Here is a 21,517-nt window from a genome sequence, read left to right as displayed (position 1 = left end):
CACCACTCTAAGTCTTCCTGAACCTACAGTAACCCATCTGCCATTTCTGGGGGTCCTCTGTGGCAGTGGCATTGCAGCAGTCCCAGCTGGAGTTTGTTTAACAGATAATTTAAATATCTCTGATTTCAAAAATGCAATTTCCTGCTGCAGTAAGGAGAATTGTCTACAGATCTGACAGCATCCGAATCTCCAAAGAGTGGAACATGAAATAAATGCAAAACAATTCCTGCACTGAACCAAGTCTGCCATTTTAAAGAGGAGAGAAAAAAAAAAAAGAAAAGAAGAAAATTTGTAAATTTAAGTCAAACAAATCTTACCTTTTTTTTTTTTTTTTCCCACCTTCCAGCCTACCTCCTGACTATCTCCTGCAATATCTCATTCACTGTACTTAAAATGTTGTACTTGCAATGGTGTACTTGCAGCTAATGAATTAGACCAGCTAATGAGTATTTCTCTATATATACACACTCCTTCACAGCTCCTCCCCCAGCAAAAATTGTAACACCTTAATGGGCTAGTCTCATTAGCAAATGCACAATAGCAGACACCTGACCAAATTCCTTTCCTCTTCTCAAGCAATGGTCAGCAAAAGAAACACAGATGAGTTGGTTGCAAACTCCAAGCCAATTTCTTTCAGTATCTCTTCAGTCTCCTGCAATATCTCATTCACTGTACTTAAAATGTTGTACTTGCAATGGTGTACTTGCAGCTAATGAATGGATGAATGGATGCCTAGATGGATGAACTTTTGCTACATTTAATTATGCAACGCAGCAAAAGTGCGATTCCCTACCACTCCTAGTCTAAAGACGGACTCCATAGAGGATCTTCTGGCACAAGACTCCCTTTACATTCCCCGGTCTTCACTCCACTTTTTTTGGCTCTTCGTAGTGTGGAGTAACCTAAAATGTAGAAGTTGTGGGAGAAGTGGAGGGCAGATATGCCAACCTTGGACAGGGAGATTTGGGTGGAGCTTCGGGGACAGTTCTAGGCTAGTTTTTTCATCCCATGCTAAATTGATTTAAACCGAGTTTCTACACAAAATTTATTACACGACCCAGAGTCTGCACAAAATATATCCACAGCGTTCCCCAAATTGCCCCGATGCCATTCTACCGTTGGAACCTATTTTCATATGTTCTGGTCCTGCCCTGGGGTGGCGCAGTTCTGGATAGAGATGTTTGATTGTATTAATACTCGTTTACAATAGACCCTGCCGCTGTCCTCTGAGTTAGCTCAATTAGGAATTTAGGACGATGAGCAGAGGTCTCATTATACCAAAATTCTGCTTTCTTTTTTACTCTATTATGCCATAAAATAAATAGTTGGTAAGTGGACTCCCCCCCGCCCCCAAGCACCCCACCCCACACCCTATGGTGGTCTCATGGGAATCTTCCATTGATGCTGTGTTACCCATGTACGAATTGACATGCATTCGCAGAGGTTGCCCTAAGGAATATGATAAGGTTTGTCAGCCATGGATGGCACAATGATGCCCCTCTGCATAGATTCCTGGCTGCTCTATCTTTGTGTTGAAATCGAGTGACTTTCTACAAAGAGTGGATATGGATGCATAATGAAAAGATTATTTTCAAAGAGTTTGAGGATACCAGACCAGAAAAAAATCATTCCAGTTCTCTTTCTGTTTGACTGGTTTTCTTTCAATAAAGACCTTTTACCTTATTTGCACTTGACTTCTTTTTTTTTCTGTTAACATTTGAATTGTGTGGGATTACTGTTGGGGTTTGTTTGTAAAGGCGTGCTACTCATAGAAATGCATTCAGCTACCGTTTTATATTTTTGCAGATTGCCACAAAAGATCCTTTGAATCCTATCAAACAAGATGTGAAGAAAGGCAATCTGCGTTATGTGGCCAATGTTTTCCCACACAAGGGTTATATTTGGAACTATGGAGCTATCCCACAGGTAATAACATACCTCCGCTGCCATCAGTTCTGCAAAAACCTCTCATTTAACAGTAAGACTGTGATTCTGTGTACAAGTATTGCATTTAACAGGATAAACATTTTGTGTGGATATTTTTTTTCTTTTCTTGTACAGGACTAAATGTTTTATTTCATATATAACTTTGGAAAGTGTCCAAGGAGTTCTGTTAAACCTTCTACTTATGTCAAAGGATTCCCGAAATAAGCCTTGTAATAAAACGAGCTATTTTTAGAATTCCATTACTGTGGTTTTCTTCCTGTCAGTGATTTTTTTTTTTTTTTTGGTTTCTATTATTGGTTTACTTTCCTACAATAGCCAGTAGTCCTTAGTGTGTGCAGTAGAGTTTTTGGCTTTCCATACTGTAATTATTTCATTATATGACAAAGAAGACACTTTTGATGCATTGCCAAAATACACCTGCTATTGGTAGGGAAACTCCATTCTGAAACATCAAAGTACATAAAAATATTTACCTACCATGGATATTTCTGTCTAGTGAGCCCCTTGTCCTTTGGGTCTTATGACTATCTGGGTAGTCACTTGGTGAAACATTGGCTTCTATATGGTTTAAGCCACGGTTTCTCAAACAGGATTCCTCTAGAGCAGTGGTTCTCAACTCCATTCCTTCGGGACCCACTAACAGGCCAGATTTTAAGTATTACCTTGGAGAGATGCAGACAAGAATACTGCAATCACTGAGCAGCAAATGAGATCACCTGTGATGTAATTTTAGTTATCTTGCAAACCTGGCCTGTTGGTGGGTCCTGAGGACCGGAGTGGAGAACCACTGCTCTAGAGGTTGCTAGGGGTTCTTGAGCAATTTCTAGATAAGTTCCCACTGACACCATTGATCTTTTTAGCTACTGTATCTGGAAGTGAATAATTCTTCCCAATGTCCACAAGTGTAAGGAGCATTCTTCGATCTGACCATCATACTGATGTATCATGAGTTATAGATAGTCATTTTTAGCTGGGGCTTCCTGAGACTGAAAATTAATATCAAGGGTTTCTCTATGCTGAAAAAATTGAGAAAGGCTGGTTTGCGTTTGTATGCCCTGTGGGAATATTTAATTTGGTTTTTACCCACTTGTAAGGGACCTACTCCTTTTGGGGGTGCTTGCCTACCCTGCCACATTTTGGGTAAACTGTGTGTTTTGTAAACCTATTTTATATTGAAACAGAAAATATTCATATAAAAGAAGGTGTATATCTTATTCATACCAAGGTTATCCCTTCTGAACATATAAACACTAGCAGCGCATATAGGACAAAGTCTCCAAAGTCCATAAGTTCAATGCCAATGAGCAAAAATTCATCAATAAAATAGTATAAAATAGTATAGTACAGTCTGCGGTATAGTCAGGTGAATGATTAGTCCGTGCATATTTCACAAGATGATGTGCACCTTCACCGCACCTCTGTGGACCCCCTGAGGCAATACCCATTTACCTTCAGATCATGTGTATTGCGCTTTACAGATCAATCCTCTGGCAAGGCTCCCTGGACCAGTCCCTTGAAAACCAGCAAAACACAGGCCACCTGGACAGCAAGCGATCCGACGGATATCTCCCAATCCCTCCTCTGCTGCCAGTTCCAGCAATATCTCCTCTCTACTTCCTCCCAACTCACCTCTGACCAGGCTCAGAGGTGAGTTGGGAGGAAGTAGAGTGTAGATATTGCTGGAACTGGCAGAACAGGAAGGATTGGGAGATATCCTTTGGATCGCTTGCTGTCCAGGTGGCCTGTGTTTTGCTGGTTTTCAATGGACCACTCCAGGGAGCCTTGCCAGAGGATTGATCTGTAAAATGCAATATACACGATCTGAAGGTAGGTGGGTATTGCCTCAGGGGTTCCACAGAGGTGTGGTGAAGATGCACATCACCTTGTGAAATAAGCACGGACTAATCCTTCACCTGACTATACCACGGGCGGTACTATACTATTTTTTATACTATTTTATTGATGAATTTTTGCTCATTGGCTTTGAACTTATGGACTTTGGAGACTTTGTCCTATATGCGCTGATAGTGTTTATATGTTCATAAGGGATAACCTTGGTATGAATAAGATGTACATCTTCTTTTTATATCATTTTCTGGTAATTAATAGCAGCTGCTATACATGTTATTTTATAATTGTATTAATCTAACATTTGGATCGCGATAATATATCATCCATATCCCTAGCGCTGAGTGAGTGAGTTATAGGGACCCACTGGTCACTTATTCTTTCTCTATTTTTTTTTCTTAGAAAATATTCATAGTAAATTTATGCTTTGATTCAATAAGTACATTTATTAGAGACATAATAAACACAATTATTAGGTTCCTTTTATGAATTTAATATATCAGAACACATTTTTCAGTCTGTGCTGGTCCACGAGACATGTTGTTGGATTTCAAGGGTTTCAAGAGGCTTAAAAGACTGGCAGGGATAGCCTTTTCTTCTTTAAAAGAAAATGAAAGGCTTTGAGATAGAACTAAAGTCAAAATAGTTTTTCTAGCTGATGATAGAGCAGTGAAAGATTAGAACTTTTGCCATAGTTTATTTTTGTAGTTTGTGTATGTTGATTTAAATAAAAAGAAAAAAGTTAAATCATGAACATATATAAAAAATATTACTATACTAAAATCTTATACTCACACCTTGGTTCTCCCTCAGTGTATAGAATGGGAATAAGACTGTAACAGCCCCAGGATTGGGATACAGTGCTTAAGAATCGTAGGAAATGTACGAAATCCCTTATGATTCGAGAAACCGCGATTACGGTTATAACTAGATAGTATTATACTCCCACTAGGATACATGTCACGTTCCTGCTATTTGCTTGAGAGGCTGCGATAGCCCAGGCACTGTGATCCATGCTTTCTGATAGTGTGATGTGGTTTCCCCTATTTGGCGAAAACGGTCAATGTCCTCTGTTGTTGCAGACCAACTGACAGTAGACAACTGCCTTTTATTTGCCTCCATTTTTAATGTGCCTTATTATGTGGAAAAATGTATTCATACGTTTTGTATTGCCACTTTGCAGTCTATTGCACTCAATTGGAAACCGAATAACATCTCTTTTCCTCAAATCTTAAACCGTATGGACGCCATCGTGTTAATGGTACATATTTTTCATTCTGTACATGATTCTCTTCCTCGCTTCTCTGATAAATGGGATATTTGGGAACAAAAATGCTCTTCTTCTTTCAATCTTTAGTTCTTTGATTTACAATCTTTTTGAAAGTTCTCTCTTTGATACCTCCCTCTGGCCTTATTTATATAGGCTTTTTTGTGCCTTTACTTGATCATAAAGCCTTTGTAGTTGTCATTGTCTGACACCTCATCAGATTTGGTTGTTTGACTACTATTTTTTGGAATGCATTTTTTGTATTGTCTTCCCATTGTTATCTTTGTCGGTATTGTCTTTTCTGATACCTTTTGTAAACAGGTAATAAATAGGATTATACATATATCCCCTGACTTTACTGCAAGAAGTCTACAGGTCAGTAGTTAGGACTTTGCTGTCCGCATACATATATTTGGAAATTGACTGAATAAGAAGTAAAGCCAGAGAAGGACAGCTTAGGAACTTGCAGCTTATGGAACAAATTGAAAACGGCGACGGTGATTTATCTTTCATGACAGGTTCACTTCAGTGCTTCCAATAAATGCAATCATTTCCATGCATCTCCAGAGGAGGAAAACAAACATTCTTTACACTTAAAAATAACTGAATACGAGTTTGTAAGCATTGAATTATTTTCACCTTTCTAAGGCATAAGGGCAAGACGATTTTTAAACTGCAATAAGATTTTTAAACTAATAAGTTTCTTTGTGCTATGAGCACCTGTTCAATGTTCTTTAGGCTGACTCAACTCCCCATTATAATAATGTTTCTCAGTTGTAGATGAATTCTATTATATAGTGAGAAATAATTCTATTTAAAGTTATTAAAAGTTGTCTTTTTGGTCTCCTTTGTAACTGCCTTTTCTTTTATTCTCAGCTTGAAGAATTGTGGAATTTTTTTGTATCACTTCAGTAGCTCATATAAATATTACGCCACAAGATAATTGCAGCTCCCTATTCTTTAACATTTCATTATTTTTGTTGTTGTTCATTTTCTTTAACTGCAAAGAGAAACTTTTTCAAAGTTCAAGAAAATGTTCTTTAGCATACTTAATCAAGTTAAGTACATATTTCTCAGAAAAATTCGATTTTTTTTTTTTTTTTCAATTTAATGTATTATTAAACCCAGGATCCTGCGTTCACTATATCTGGTCTCCCACAATACACAGAACATGGAAATGCAATAGTTTTAGTAAATATAAACTGCTAAATACCTTTTCTCATCAATAGTATATAGCAGTCTTGTGACTTCGATCAGTGTCTGGTTAAAGCTTGTAGGAGGATGCAGGACCCCTGACCCTCTGTCTGGACAGTGCTGATTGGCTCTGTGCTGATCACATGCACTCTCCCCAGAAAAATAAAAAAACCTCTCTAGCAATACAAGCAATACACACCAAACTGAGCATGTGCAGCTACCTGTCCCCTACCCTCTCTACTATTCGGAGATTAATTGGGGACAGTGGAAGAAGGGAAGAATCAAAGGAAACAGGCTCAAACAGTCTTTTTACACAATGCAGAGAATTAACCCTTTAAGTTCCACAATGAGTATAACAAGCATGCTTTACTGCATATACAGACTGGTTTTACTGTTGTGGGTTTAGTAACACTTTAAATAATTTTATATTGAGCAACCTTCAATGGTAAACAGTAAGATCTAGATAGTTGGAATATTTACCATTACATTTTTGGAACATGCTTAAAATATTGGTCAATGTATTCTACACTAAAGTGATTTACAGAAAAATGCTGATACATCTTTTGTCTTGTGTAACCTGTTCTAAACCGGATAAAGTGACAACAAGTAGTTCAAAAGGACAAATCTAATAGTAAAGATATGCTGGGAAAATAATTTATTGCCAGCAAAGTGAAAGAGAATCCGCTATCATCAAAATAGCTGTAATTTAGAGAATAAACCATTATTAAACGTAGGTCTGGTAAGTTATGATTCCTCGTGCTGCTTGTGTATTAAAGCAACACTTAACAACTTTAATACATGTCTGCATGAATTCTGCATTACTCTTGACCACACCTTCGACTTTTTGGTAAGGGAAATAGGGAAGGGTTGGTAAAAAGTATACAAGAAACAAGGGGCTTTGGCATGTTGTGGGATGAAAACATGAACTACATAATTAATAAACTTAAGGTTAAAACAACAGTTTTTTTACTCCACTATCTCCATCTATCAATGATACAAAGGAAAGAAGGGGAGTGCATTGAACTATATAATACTACCACTCAATTAACCGCCTGCCTAATACCACCACTCAATTAACCGCCTGCCAACTGTATACTGTGTGTGTGTATATATATATATATATAATATATATATAGCGTAAAGGTGGCTCTGCTGCGCAGGATCACGTACCTAGTATGTGATCTTGCATTTACGGGTCTGGGGGGGCACACTGGTTAGACACAGTAGGAGCTAATCGGCAGGTACGGCGGACTCAGTGTCTGCCGGCAACCACGATGTTTCAGTACACAGGCAGAACGGCAGTCTGCCTACAGTATTTAAACAAGGCAGATCGCCGTTCTGTGACTACAGAAGACATTGATCCTATGTCTCCCCTAAGCAGGGGCACCGATCCATACCTTCCCCTGGTGAAAGCATCTCCCCAACAGTAGTAAAGCACTGGTCAGGCACACATTTAACCCTTTAACTGCCCCTGATGTTAACCCCTCCCATCCAGGGTCATTATTACAGTGACAGTGAATATTTTTTTAGCGCTGATCACTGTATTAGTGTCAGTGTCCCGACTGTCCGCCGCAATACCGCCGTCCCGCTATAAGTTGCTTATCGCTGCCTTTACTAGTAAAAATAAAATATCCCATAGATTGTAGACGCTATAACTTTTGTGCAAACCAATCCATATACGCTTATTGGAATTTTTGTTACCAAAAATACGTAGCAGAATACATATTGCCCTGCATTGATGAAGAAATTAGATTTTTTTTCTTCATTTTTCTTTTTATTGGATATGTTTCATAGCAGAAAGTAAAAATATTGTTTGTTTTTTTTAATTGTCAGTCGTTTTTTGTTTATTGTGCATAAAATAAAAACTTTAGAGATGATCAAGTACCACCAAAAGAAAGCTCTATTTGTGGGGGGGGGGGGGGAAGGCCATCAATTTTGTTTAGAAACAGCGTGGCAAGACCGCACAATTGTTAGGCAAACGAATGCAGTGCCATATCACAAAAAATGGCCTGGTCATGAAGGGGGGGGGGGGGGTAAATCTTCTGAACGTTAAGTGGTTAATGCACGTTACCAAGGTTTCACCAAGTACTGTGAGTGTCCTTTTAATATGTGAAGTTTGCATTCACGACAAAGGTGTTCTGCATCAAGGAGTAATACTTTTAGTGATTTGTCCAAAGCTGGGAAGTCTTGTTCCAGAAATATGGGGTTCCCTCTGAATTATATAATGATAAAGCTTTCCTTTAGATATTTGCCCCTTATTAGACTGTTCCAACTGTGCTGGTAGTGCCCAACAACACAATGTCTGGCACAGTGGTCAAGAAGAGGATTATATAATATACCGTCGTAGACACGGTAGACTGTAGATCCTTCTACCACCTATATACCAGCCATCAAGAAAAACCTCCCTCGCACTCCAGCAATGAAGGGTGTTTTACTCCATGTAGCCGATGGGGGAACTACATACACTGGCATAGAAAAGCGTTTCTCAGTTTTTGGAGTACCGTATATACTCGAGTATAAGCCGAGTTTTTCAGCACATTTTTTTGTGCTGAAAACGTCCCCCTCGGCTTATACTCGAGTCAAGAAAAAAAAAAAAAAAGTTCCCGGCCGCTCCGACGTGCTTGAGTTTTAAAAAATGGCGCCGCCCGGCGCATACATGTCATTGCGCCGCCGCTCGGGAGAGGACGGGAATAGCCGAAAGTATACGAGCGTGCGCAATGACGTGTCGGGGCCGGGCGGCGCCATTTTTAAAATGAAGGCGCCTCTGGAACAGGTAAGGGAAGCTGCTGCACTACCTGCCATTCTGCAGGGCTGCGGGTATGCTACAAGGGATGCAGTGCTGCGGGCATGGTCCACCTGTACCATGCCCACAGCACTGCATCTCCTGTAGTATACCCACAACCCCGGATCCTCTTGTACCATGCCAGTACCCTGCATTCTCCTGCACCATGCCAGTACCCTGCATTCTCCTGCACCATGCCAGTCACCCTGCATTCTCCTGCACCATGCCAGTCACCCTGCATTCTCCTGCACCATGCCAGTCACCCTGCATTCTCCTGCACCATGCCAGTCACCCTGCATTCTCCTGCACCATGCCAGCCACCCTGCATTCTCCTGCACCATGCCAGTACCCTGCATTCTCCTGCACCATGCCAGCCACCCTGCATTCTCCTGCACCATGCCAGCCACCCTGCATTCTCCTGCACCATGCCAGTCACCCTGCATTCTCCTGCACCATGCCAGTCACCCTGCATTCTCCTGCACCATGCCAGTCACCCTGCATTCTCCTGCACCATGCCCGCCGCCCTGCATTCTCCTGCACCATGCCCGCTGCCCTGCATTCTCACCCTAGGCTTATACTCGAGTCAATCATTTTTCCCATCTTTTTGTGGTAAAAGTAGGGGCCTCGGCTTATACTCGGGTCGGCTTATACTCGAGTATATACGGTATATGCCATTTAGTAAACAATGGCTTTGTACATCCTGGTATAATTCATTATCCCATGTACCCCTGACATGTGGACAATTTATTACCGGTATCCTTTGAATAACTGTTTTCCAAGCATTTTTGTGCTTTTAAAAAACTTCCAATAGCGTATTTTTATGTAAGATTTGTCAGTTAGTAGAACTCTACACTCATGACATTTCACAAGTTGAAGTGCCCCCTGAACTTGTCAGATTTGGCTGATCTGGCATAGAATATATTGAGTGTGACAAATCGTTTGGCGTTATAGCAAATCTTTAAAATGCTTGTGGCTATGAATGATCTGATGTTTAGTGTCGCAGCGGTTTTTCTACATACTAGTAAATATTACAGAGATTGCATTTTTTTACTGTGAAAGAGTGCACAATTTTACAGTTTACATTACTCATTTAGTATAATTGGAGCAGTATCTGTAGATTTTATTGGCTAATTTATGTTCCGCCATCAGGTGTTTATTAAACTTTCACTGATAAAAAGAAACTGCAATTGCAAAGGTTTGCCAACTTTTTATGTTTTTAGTATAGTTTTTGTATAAACAGACCCCACCAACTGCTATGTTCTGCTCAAAGCTGATAATGAATGGTAGCATTTCTATATTGTACTACCATCGTGGGGCATCCATATTGACCTACTCACTTCAAAATGTTCCCTTGTGCCTTTATGAAACTTCTGTTTCTTTAAAAAAAAAAAAAAAAGTAAAAATAAAGGATTAACCAGTTCTGGACCGGAAGGATTTGCCCCTTTAATGACCAGGCCATTTTTTGCGATTTGGCACTGCGTTACTTTAACGGACAATTGCGCGGTTGTGCGATGATGTACCTAAAATTGATGTTCTTTTTTTCCCACAAATAGAGGTTTCTTTTGGTGGTATTTGATCACCTCTGCGATTTTTATTTTTAATTTTTTGCGCTATAAAACAAAAAAAGAACGACCATTCTGAAAAAAAAAAAAAAAAATTTTTCACATTCTGCTATATAACCTTAACAAAAAGAAATGTAACAATCAAACTTTTTTAACATTTTAGGCCAATTTGTTTTCTGCTACATATTTTTGGTAAAAAAAAATCGTATTTAGATTGGTTTGCGCTAAAGTTATCGCGTCTACAAACTACGGGAAAGATTTGTCATTTTTATTGTTTTTTTTCTTACTAGTAATGGCGGCTATCTGTGATTTTTAGTGGGACTGCGACATTGCGGCGGACTTATAGGACCCCTAACTGACATTTTTGACTCTTTTGGGGGGGACCAGTGACATTACTAGATAAATCAGTGCTAATAATATGCGCTGTTACTGTAATAATGACACTGGCAGGGAAGGGGTTAACACTGGGTGATCAAGGGGTTAAATGTGAGCCTAGGGGAGTGATTCTAATTGTGGGAGGGTGTGGCTTTTGAAATGATCACAGAGACCTGCGATCCTATATAGAATGATCACAGGGGCTGTATGATCATTCCAGAAAGAAGAACGGTCAGCTGTGTTACAACCGATGCCCGTCCTTCTCTCTCAGCGGGGAACGATCGCGGGTGTCAGACGGCATCCGGAGCCGCCTGCCCCGTGCATCTGAGTCCCCGCTGCCCTAGCTGCAGGTGCGAGACCAACGTATACCTACGGCGGTTTGTGCAGGAGGACCAGGCTGCCGCAGTATAACTCCAGTGGGCGGTCCTTAAGTGGTTAATGAAGGTTTGGGTCTCAACCTATTTTTTAGAAGTTCGATTGTATTGGCTAAGCTATGTAGACCGCTTATTCTCTTACAACAGATAAACTTACCTACTTTCTGGCAGTGACCTCATTAAGGGTAAAACACAAGGAAACAAGGGAAGCGCCTCTCAGTGTAGACTGTAACAAAATGTAATAACTCATATAAGTAAAGCAATTCACATTTGGCAGAAGATTAAAAGCTTGTTAGTGTAAACATCCCATAGACAGTCACTACTAAACGGTGGTGGGAGCTGCAGGTAACTCAGGTGACAACCGCTGACAGGGGGCCGCTCGTATGTGATGAAGGCTCATCCATGTGGAACCCTTGTAGAGGGTACACCGCTACCCGATGGTAGGTTAGAGCGGGTCTACATTTAGAGGTGCTTCCTTTGTTTTCACAGTTAGTCTGCTTCAGGTCTTGAGGCTCTATTCACACCAGAGCATATCGATTTACTGGCGTCTTTTCGGGCGCTTTTTTTTTTTTAAGTGTTTTAGAAGTGTATTGGAAGCGTTTTACAGCTTCAGGCATTTTTGTTTAGCCAATAGAAAACACTAGGGGGAAGAGAGGGAGAGGAAATTAGGGGTGGAGAGCTGCTATTTGAGCGTTTTCCAAGCGTTTTTCTGCTCAAGTCAGGCATTTCTATTGAAGTCTATGGGGCCAAAAACGCTCGTAATCTGCCAAAGTGAAGTTCACTTACTTTTTTGAGCTTCAGGCGTTTTGCTTCAGGCGACAGAACGCTCAGATGTGAACAGGGGCTATTAAAATAAATGTGATTTTGCTTGTTATGCGTTTTGGAGCTTCAGAGTTGAGCGTTTTACAAGCTGAAAAACACTCAGGTGTGAACAGGGCCTGAGAGAAGCCAGCCCTCGTGTATGGACTCCATTGTTTTTACCCTTTATCACAGGTTTTTGTGAACCACGGACTTTAAGCATTGAACAGTGTTTTAACCCTTCTTAACACCACGGTCACCTTGAACTTTACCCCATGTTATTAGCTTGTTTCATTATGTTTGAACTGTTTAATCCCATGCGCCTATTTCTCAGTGTTTTTACCTCATTAGGTGTAATCTACAGATGAGATTTCTAGTTGCTCAGTTGTGCAACTAAAATCAGGGAACCAATGGCTCCTGGTGATGTAAGCTACAAAAGGACATGCAATAGCGTCTTGTAGCAACCAGTCGCACCTAACAAGGGCATTGTGCCATTTATTGCTACTACATGCTACTAGCTTACTCAATGGGAAGCTATCTGTTCCATTTGTTTAGCAGTAGCATGGCAGAGCCACCAAAAATGTCCTGTGTAACCGTAGCCTAATAAGCAACTATCAGCAAGTGATTAAAACAAAATTGCTTAAGTAGCTACAAATACAGGAGTTCATACACTGACCATTTCACTGGTGCTTAAAATTGATCGTATTGATAGAATAGTACAGTGGTCTACAAACTGCGGCCCGGGCCCTTTGCTTGCCTTTATCCGGCCCTTAGGGCATTATTTTATCCACTGATACCAACAATAGGGCATAATCCCCCTCACTGTCACCCATGAAGGGATACAATTCCTTCCAATGACAACAACGATGGGGCACAATTCCTCCCAATGACACCAACAATTAGGCCAAATGACTCGAATGAGGGGGCACAATTCCCCCCAATAACATCAACAATTGGGCCTGTTGACACCAACAATGAGGCACAATTCCTCACAATGACATCAACAACTGAGCCAAATTACACCAATGACGTGGCACAATTCAATGCATTGGTTTTTCCACTGATGTCAAAACCTTTTCTTCTCCCAATGGCCACAGTCCGGTCCCTCTAAAGTCTAAAGGACAGTAAACTGGCCCTTTGTTTAAATTGTTTGGAAACCCCTGAAATAGTACATCTTAAGATATGTTCTGCCTTAGATTTTATACAAATGGTTTTCAACCTCTTTTCACTTGCATAGCGCTTAGCAGCAAATTTCCATAAATTGTACTGCTCTTCTCTCCCAGCCAATCATGGTAGGGAGGCGAGGCTAATAGAGGCACGCCAAAAATATGTCATGGGCTGAAGGTACTGATCGGGAGTGCAGCAGTATTTCTGGGCCCAATGTCCTCTCCAAGTGTGTGTAATCTACAGCCTGTACTCCTTTCCCTCTCTCCTCCGTGCTCCTCCTCTTTCTTCCCTGCACTCTTACTCATTTATTTGTTTCTGTTTCCTGCTTTTATGTTTGTAGTCTCTCCCTCTTTACTCTTCTTATGTCCATTTCATCTCCTCCATCTGCCACCATAAAATTCATTATCATTGGTTGGTAGGCTATATAGGTAGCCAGGTGGCACAACGTCATGTGTTTCCAGGTGGCCTGGCCACATGTTGTCATTTGTTTCTATGACTCGGGCTGGGTTTGTTTTTTTTTGAAAGGTGTTTATTTAAATTTTTGCATAACAGTAACAAAAAGAAAACACAAGGGCAACATTGCCCATAAAACAAGTGTAAGGCAAGCATGTAAATTACACAAGGGTATCAGAAGACATTCTAACCTAACACCCCAGAAGGGGGGGGGGAGGGGGGGGGGAACAGAGAGGGGCCTGAAGGCCCAAAACAAGGGGGGAAGGGGAAAAAACGTGATGCATACCACAAAGAGCCAGGAGGGCCAAGCAACTGCGAGGCTACACTCCCAACCGGTTGTCACAGAGATGGGGGGGGGGGGAGGAGAAAGGAACACACCAACAAGACTAACCATACCATACACACCCACACATCCACATTCACACACCATCCCCTACCTCCAGGTACCCACCCCCCAAGATAAGGGGGGGGGGTATAGAACAAACAACTCATGTAATAAAACAAATATAAATCGCATAACATCCGGGGCTACTCAGACTCAGTCGAGAGATAAGCTGGAGGGCAGAGGGGCATCTGCCCAATACGAGTCTTCCACATCAAGCCAGGGCTGCCAGACATTAGTGAACTTTTTAGGACACCCTCTACTCTTATAAATTAGCTTATAAAGCGGAACATCACTGCGCACCAAAGTATAGAACTCCTGCATGGTAGGCGGTTCAGCCCTCCTCCAATGTAACAAAATAAGTTTCCTGGCATAGAACAGTAAGATGCGGAGCAGGATCCTAGGGCGTACACGATGTATAATGTCATTCAACACTCCCAGCAGGCCTACCTCAGGAGTAAGAGGGACCGACAGGTGCAGTTTATTAGTAAAAAAGGCAAAAATAGATGTCCAGTAACCTTTAACATGGGGACAGGACCAGAACATGTGGAGCAAGTCCGCAGCAGGACAGCCGCACCTAGGGCAAGCGGCTCCCGGGGCTACCCCCATACGGACCAACTTCTGGGGTGTATAATGCAGATGATGGATAAATTTAAACTGTATTAACCTATTATTCGAACTAATAAGATCCTGAAAACAAACCTCCGTGGCCTCCTCCCATGTCTCCTCTGTCAGGCCGGGCAAGAGCGCGACCCACCGGCCCATGGCCGTTTTAAACGGGTCAGCACCCGCCGCCTGCAGCCTCATATAAAACGTAGTGACCATTTTATTAATCCCTTCAATAGACAATAACAGCTCCATCGGGGATTCCCCGAGCTCCAGGGTCAGTCCCGCAAACTGTGCACGGGCGGCGTGGCGTAATAACAGGTATTTAAAGAAAAAACGGTTGCTCACACCATGGTGGGCCTTCAGGTCATCAAAGGAAACAAAATGAGACGACCGAAAGACGTGAGAGACATGGGTCACCCCAAGTCCAGACCACCAGCCCGAATCCGGATGACCATAGAGCTCGGGGAAGTTATGATTATCCCATAATGGGGCATTGGGAGACACAGCAGGCGTCCCCACTAACAACTTATTACCAGCATGCCAGGCCAACCACCTTACCTCCATAGGAGAGTTACGGGAGCAGCGTCTAGGGACAGATCTGTGCAGGGCATCCGTAGCCTGTGCCTGCGAGCCATGCATGGCCAATACGAGAATGGTGGAGGAGTTACCCGGAGAATCGCCGAGGCCATCATACAAGTACGTAAGCTGGGACGCAATGAAGTACTTATAAAGGTCTGGACACGCCAGGCCCCCCTGGAATTTGGAGGCCTGGAGAGAGGACCTGGCTATGCGAGGGCGGGAGCCCTGCCAAAAAAAGGAGGTAAGGGCAGAGTCAATTTTGTTGAACAACCGCCTAGGTAGAAAAACTGGGGAAGCCCGAAAAACATAAAGGAATTTAGGTAAGTAAATCATCTTAAAAATGTTAATCCTGCCAATGAGATTCAGTGGCAGTGAAGACCAGGTACGCAACCGAACCTCCATGTGGGCGATAATAGGCTGTACATTCAAAGAGCTATAGACCTGGAGATCCGTGTGTACCCGTATCCCTAAGTATTTAAACGCTGTAGAGAGGGAGACGCCAAAACGCTGTAAAAAACTATAATCCGCGGGTGGGCCAAGCGGAAAAGCCACCGATTTATCCCATCCCACTCTAAGGCCGGACACCCCGCCGAACTCCTCCACCACTCCCAGCAAGGCTTCAAAGGAGGACTCGGTGCCATCCAGATAAATGAGGGCATCATCCGCGTACAGCGAAATTTTCTCCTCCAGGCCGCCACAAAGGATACCACCCACCGTCACCGTCTGCCGCACCGCCAGAGCCAACGGCTCAATGGCAAGGGCAAACAGTAGCGGCGACAGAGGGCAGCCCTGCCTAGTACCACGGTGGAGGGAAAAGGTCGCAGACACATCCTTATTCGTACAAATTCTGGCTAGCGGCCTTGAGTAGAGCAGACGCACCCATCTGATAAACTGGAGGCCAAACCCCATCTTCGACATAACCTGCCAAAGGAAGTCCCATCGCACAGTATCAAAGGCCTTCCGAATATCGAGTGACAACACCAGGCCACTCCTCGCCTCCTTAGTTGCAGTGTATTGGTGTACATGGAGCCTGCGAATATTATCATACGTGCTCTTCCCAGGCATGAACCCATTCTGATCGGGATGGATAAGGGTAGTGATAGCTTTAGCGAGGCGGGTAGCCAAAAGTTTTGCAAGAATCTTCACATCACTGTTAAGCAGCGAAATGGGTCGATATGAGTCACACAGTAAGCCGTCCTTGTCCGGTTTGGGGAGTACCACGATGAGTGCCTCCCGCATAGATGCCGGGAGTTCACCCTCATCCAGGGCCACCTTATATAGGTCCCGCAATCTACTGGCAAGATCCCCGGGGTACTCCTGGTACCATTCCGCGGGCAAGCCATCGAGTCCAGGTGTCTTATTAGATGGCAGGGAGCCAATAGCCGTCTCGATCTCCTTAGTTGTCAAAGGAGCGTCCAACATCAGCCTGTGGGCATCGGACAACACCGGAAAGACCAGCGAGTCCAAAAACCCCACAAGCTCGGTCTCGTCAACCGCCCCCCGCTCCGAATATAAATCAGAGTAAAAGGAGCGGAATGTCTCATTAATTCGCAGTGGGTCCGCCACTACCGAACCATCAGTCGTTCTAATCTGGGCAATCGATCGGTCCACGTAATCCGCCCGGGAGAGAAAGGCCAGAAGTTTACCATTCTTCCCACTATGTTCATGCAGTCTAGCAGCAAGATACAGTTGCTGTTTACGAGTCATGTCAATCAAGTGTAGTTTAAGGGCCGTATGAGCCCCAACCAGGGCATCCCGGAGCACCGGAGTAGGGTCGGCAGCGTAACGAGCACGCGCAGTAGCCAGGGAGCCTTCCAGTTCACGCAAAGCAGCCCGGCTGGAACAGCGATGGGCCGCGATGCGGGAGATGTAGGCGCCCCGAGTAGAGGCCTTAAAGGCATCCCAGCGGGACCCCGCGGTAGAGGAGTGAGCATTAAATTCCCAGTAGGAATTCATATCCTGGAGGACCAAGTCCCGCAGTTCAGGCGCAGAGACCCATAAAGGGCTGAGCCTCCACGTCCGAAAAGCGACCCTGTGGCCCAACATCAATTCAACCGTAAGCATAGAATGGTCCGAAAGCGTCTGAGCAACGTAGTCCACAGTGTGAACCAAAGGTGTCATGTCAGAGGAAGTCAGGGCATAGTCAAGCCTGGAAAGAGCATTGTACGTTCTAGATTGGCAAGAATAAACCCTCGCCACCGGGTGGCGCAGGCGCCAGACATCAACATAGTTACCCGAGGCACACCACTGACTGAACAGCCTAGACTCATGCTGGAGGGGCCGCAAGCGGTCCAGGATAGGGTCCAGGACCGAATTAAAGTCCCCCAACAGGAGAGTAGGAACACAGGGAAATTCAGCCAACCCCACACTCAGGTCCGAGAAGAAGGCAGCCGTAACAGGAGGAGACACGTACACCACCACCAGGAGGAGCTGTACCGCATGTATTTGGCAATGTAAAAATATGTAGCGGCCAAACGGGTCCGTGAGCACCCTGGAACACACAAAGGGCAACCCCTTACGGATCAGTATGGAGACCCCCCTAGCGTAATTAGAGTAAGTGGAGTGGTAGGAACTAGAGACCCAATATTTGTGTAGCGCACGGGTGCGAGAACCAGTCAGGTGCGTCTCCTGCAAACACAGGACATGCGGCTTATGGCTCTTCAGGAAATCAAACAACATGGCCCTCTTAAATTTTGAGTTCAGACCCCTCACGTTCCAGGAGACACACGTGACCCGTGACATAGATAAATCAACAAATAAGCAATGAAGGGCTGTAAATCCCAACAAACCAAATCCCCAGGTATTACAGCGTGATCCCGGAGGCAGAGGAAGGCCACAGAAAAACAGTCACACACATACACCTCATACACACAAACACACACCCAACCAAACAGAAAAGACATAAGACAAGAGGGGGGACAGGGCTCACAAAAAGAACAGCCCCAGCCCCCCAGCACACAAACAATCAGGGAGAAAAAAGGAGGGGGGAGGGGGGAAAAAACAAAATAACCCCTCAGAATCCCCTGCCCGGACGCCCAAAAGAGAAAGAACAAAAAAAACAAACTAGGCGCGGGCTTTATCCCAAAAACTTGAACTGGAAGCGAGAGAACGTGGCCAGCCAGGGTCAGTCGGCTAAGACCAACCTGGGCAACGTCCCCAGCATGTAACCAAAGGAAAGTACACAACTGTAGTGTTCAACAAGTCAAGGGGAAAAAAAAAAATGTAGAACAAGGGGGAATCAAAAACAAGGCAGCCCCTAGCTCTAGGAGGGGGAGCTCCCCTCACCAGAAGGGCTGTAAGGCATCCTAACACTCCCAGAAAAAGAGTCCAAGTGGTCCTGGGCGGGAGACGGCCATCACCAAACTGAACCAAAACAGCATCCGAGAAGACAGATCAGGTATCAGGGGCTCGGTGTCCAGACCCCCGGTCTTGGCGAGGCAGGGACTCCAACCAGGAAACAACAGCAGCAGGAGACTGGAAAAAATGTGCTTTATCTTGATAGGTGACTCGAAGGGTAGCAGGAAACATCATGGAGTATTGCATAGCCCTTTCCCGGAGCATCTGCTTGGCTTGTTGATACTTAGCCCGCAGAGTGCGGACCACAGGAGAGTAATCTGGGTAAAGAGAGACCACCGCATTGTTAATCTTCAGGCTCCCTTTAATCCTGGCAGAACGAAGGATAGAGTCCCTGTCCCTGTAGTTCAGGAAGCGAATTATCACTGTGCGGGGGGGGCTGCCCACAGGGAGAGGCCTACCTGGTACCCTGTGAGCCCGCTCAATCACAAAGCATGCGGACAGGGAATTTTGGCCAAATTCCTCCTGGAACCAGCTTTCCAGGAAGGACACAGGGTCAGACCCCTCAACCCGCTCTGGCAGCCCCACCAGCCGTACGTTATTACGGCGTAAACGGTTTTCCAAATCGTCCATCTTGTCCTCCACACTTTTAAGCCTCTTCCCGCACTGTCTCAAATCAGGGACCAGGGGGTGTACAGTGTCCTCTAAGTCACTAATGCGACGTTCCGTTTCAGTAACCCGGTCCCGGACTTTGCTCATGTCCTGGCGCATGATAGTAATGTCCAGCTTGAGCTCCGCCACCTTCCCCATAAGATCGGAATGATTTACCTTGAGGGCCTGCAGAACGTCCTTCAGGGTGGGTTCCTGCACCGGATCGTCATCCATCCCATCCGCGCTGGGGGACGTCTGGGAGAGAAGCTCCGGAGGAGCCGAGGCACCCGGTGAATGCGGTGGAGAGGCTCCGGATGCCTCCCCAAACAGATCCGGAGTGGAGGCCGGGGAAGGCAGAGGCATGGTGGAGCGGCGGCCATCTTGGCAGGACCGGGTGGTAACGCTCATCCTGGCCGGAGGCTGCTTTTTCCTCTTGCCCATCCACTGAAATGGCAACCGGAGGCACCCAGAACACTGCACCGAACTCCCGCAGCAAGAACAAACGAAAAAGGGGCGTAGGATTCCAAGGATGGAGCAGGATTACAGCGAGGGGAGCTCAGAGCCGCCAAAAGCACGTCCGCTCACATGTCCCGCTAGCCACGCCTCCGGGCTGGGTTTGTTTGATTTAAATTATTTGACGTGTATATCAAACTTAAATTAACGAGCCATCCAAAAACTGATGAGCATGTAATGGAAAATCCATATTGATTATTTGGCAAAGTAGGTCCTATTATTTGGTAACCGCTGAGCTGCAATGGCCACTTACCAATTCTTTCATCATGGTTGGGTGAAATGGCAGAATGTTATATGGTCTCAAAAGTTCTCCTAAGCAAACTGATTTAAAGACAGAGGATGTTTAAACCCGCAGGTAGAGCTGGTGTTCTCAGTAGAAGTGGCAAGGTCCTTTTTAACGTGAACATCTGATACCCCATTATGTTCTCCAGCCTGTAAAAAATAGTATATTGGTACTGCTATCTACCCCTATGTCACACTGTGAGTAATGGTTGGTATGTGATATTTTTGGATCCACCGTTATCCCTGTATTAGAAGTGTGAATAAGTACAGATGATTTGTGTTTAGGTTTATTGCAGCATTTGCTGGGATTTATCACAGAAATAAAGAGATTATTCTCCCACTCTATGCCGTCCAGTTCTGGGCACCAGTCCTCAGGAAGGATGTGCTGGAACTGGAGAGAGTCCAGAGAAGGGCAACAAAAATAATTAGGGGAATGGAGGACATCAGCTATGAGGAAAGACTACAAGCATTGAACTTATTCTCTCTGGAGAAGAGGCGCTTGAGGGGGGATATGATTTCAGTGTACAAATACTGTACGGGTGATGACCCTAGCATAAGGAACAAACTTTTCAGAGTAAGGGAATACAATAAGACACGTGGCCACTCATTAAAACTAGAGGAAAAACAGTATAACCTTAAAATATGTAAGGGGTTCTTTACTGTCAGAGCAGTAAGGATGTGGAATTCTCTTCCACAAGCAGTAGGATCAGCAGGGAGCATTGATAGCTTAAAAAAACTATTAGATGGGCACCTTAAAGACCACAACATACAGGGATATACAATGTATGGTTAACGTCAAACACACACACATCATAGGTTGAACTGGATGGACTGATGTCTTTTTTCAACCTCACAAACTATGTGACGTTGACCCCTCCATGGCACAGTCGGACCCCTGGGTTCCCCTCCTTCACCTTAGGCACCCCCCTCATCGATCTGGTGGTCCCTGTGGGCCATATCGCCCCCCCCCCCATGTGTCCCCACCCTCCCCCCTCCTTTACTGGGGTTGTGGGGTGTCCTGGTCCAAAGTCTGGGGGTGGGGGCAGGGTGCTATGCTGGCGATAGGGACGGGGGGGTGCGCTGCTGGCGATCGGCTGTAGGGTGGGGCTGTCCCTGGTGGGGACCCCTGCCAGAGGCCCTTCTTCCTGCCTGCCCATTTTCTGAGGCATAGGGATCCCTCCTGAGTCACTGGGAGCCTCCTGGTTCCGCCATTTTGCTGTAGCCTGTGTGCTCAATGCGCGGCAGCCATGTTTGTGTAGTCCAGTGGCCATTTTGCAGTGGTTTGCCATGACAGTGGAGCCCTGTGGGCGGCGATTTTGGTGCTGGGAGCCCCTCCTCATCCCCTGGTCCTAACTCCTGGATCATTTTACTTCCTGATCACCGCATGTGGAGTGCAGATTATCCTGGTGGCTGCAGGTGCCTGTTTCTACTGGGTAGTGA

The 21,517-nt window shown here is 44.5% G+C and overlaps 1 protein-coding gene across 1 annotated transcript in view; it reads left to right on the top strand.

Moving 5' to 3' along the window:
* PPA1 (inorganic pyrophosphatase 1) overlaps positions 1–21,517 on the top strand; it is a 185,299-nt gene that overhangs the window by 124,819 nt on the left and 38,963 nt on the right. Inside the window, exon 4 of the mRNA XM_082267576.1 lies at positions 1,807–1,926. Within this exon, the coding sequence (XP_082123702.1) occupies positions 1,807–1,926 (120 nt within the window). The remainder of the gene's footprint in view (positions 1–1,806; positions 1,927–21,517) is intronic.

The sequence above is a fragment of the Pelophylax lessonae genome (assembly GCF_965119305.1).
Source record: "Pelophylax lessonae genome assembly, chromosome: 9".
NCBI classification, from domain to species: Eukaryota; Metazoa; Chordata; class Amphibia; order Anura; family Ranidae; genus Pelophylax; species Pelophylax lessonae.
The sequence above is the reverse complement of the archived record's forward strand: the minus strand, read 5'-3'. Positions and strand labels throughout refer to the sequence as shown.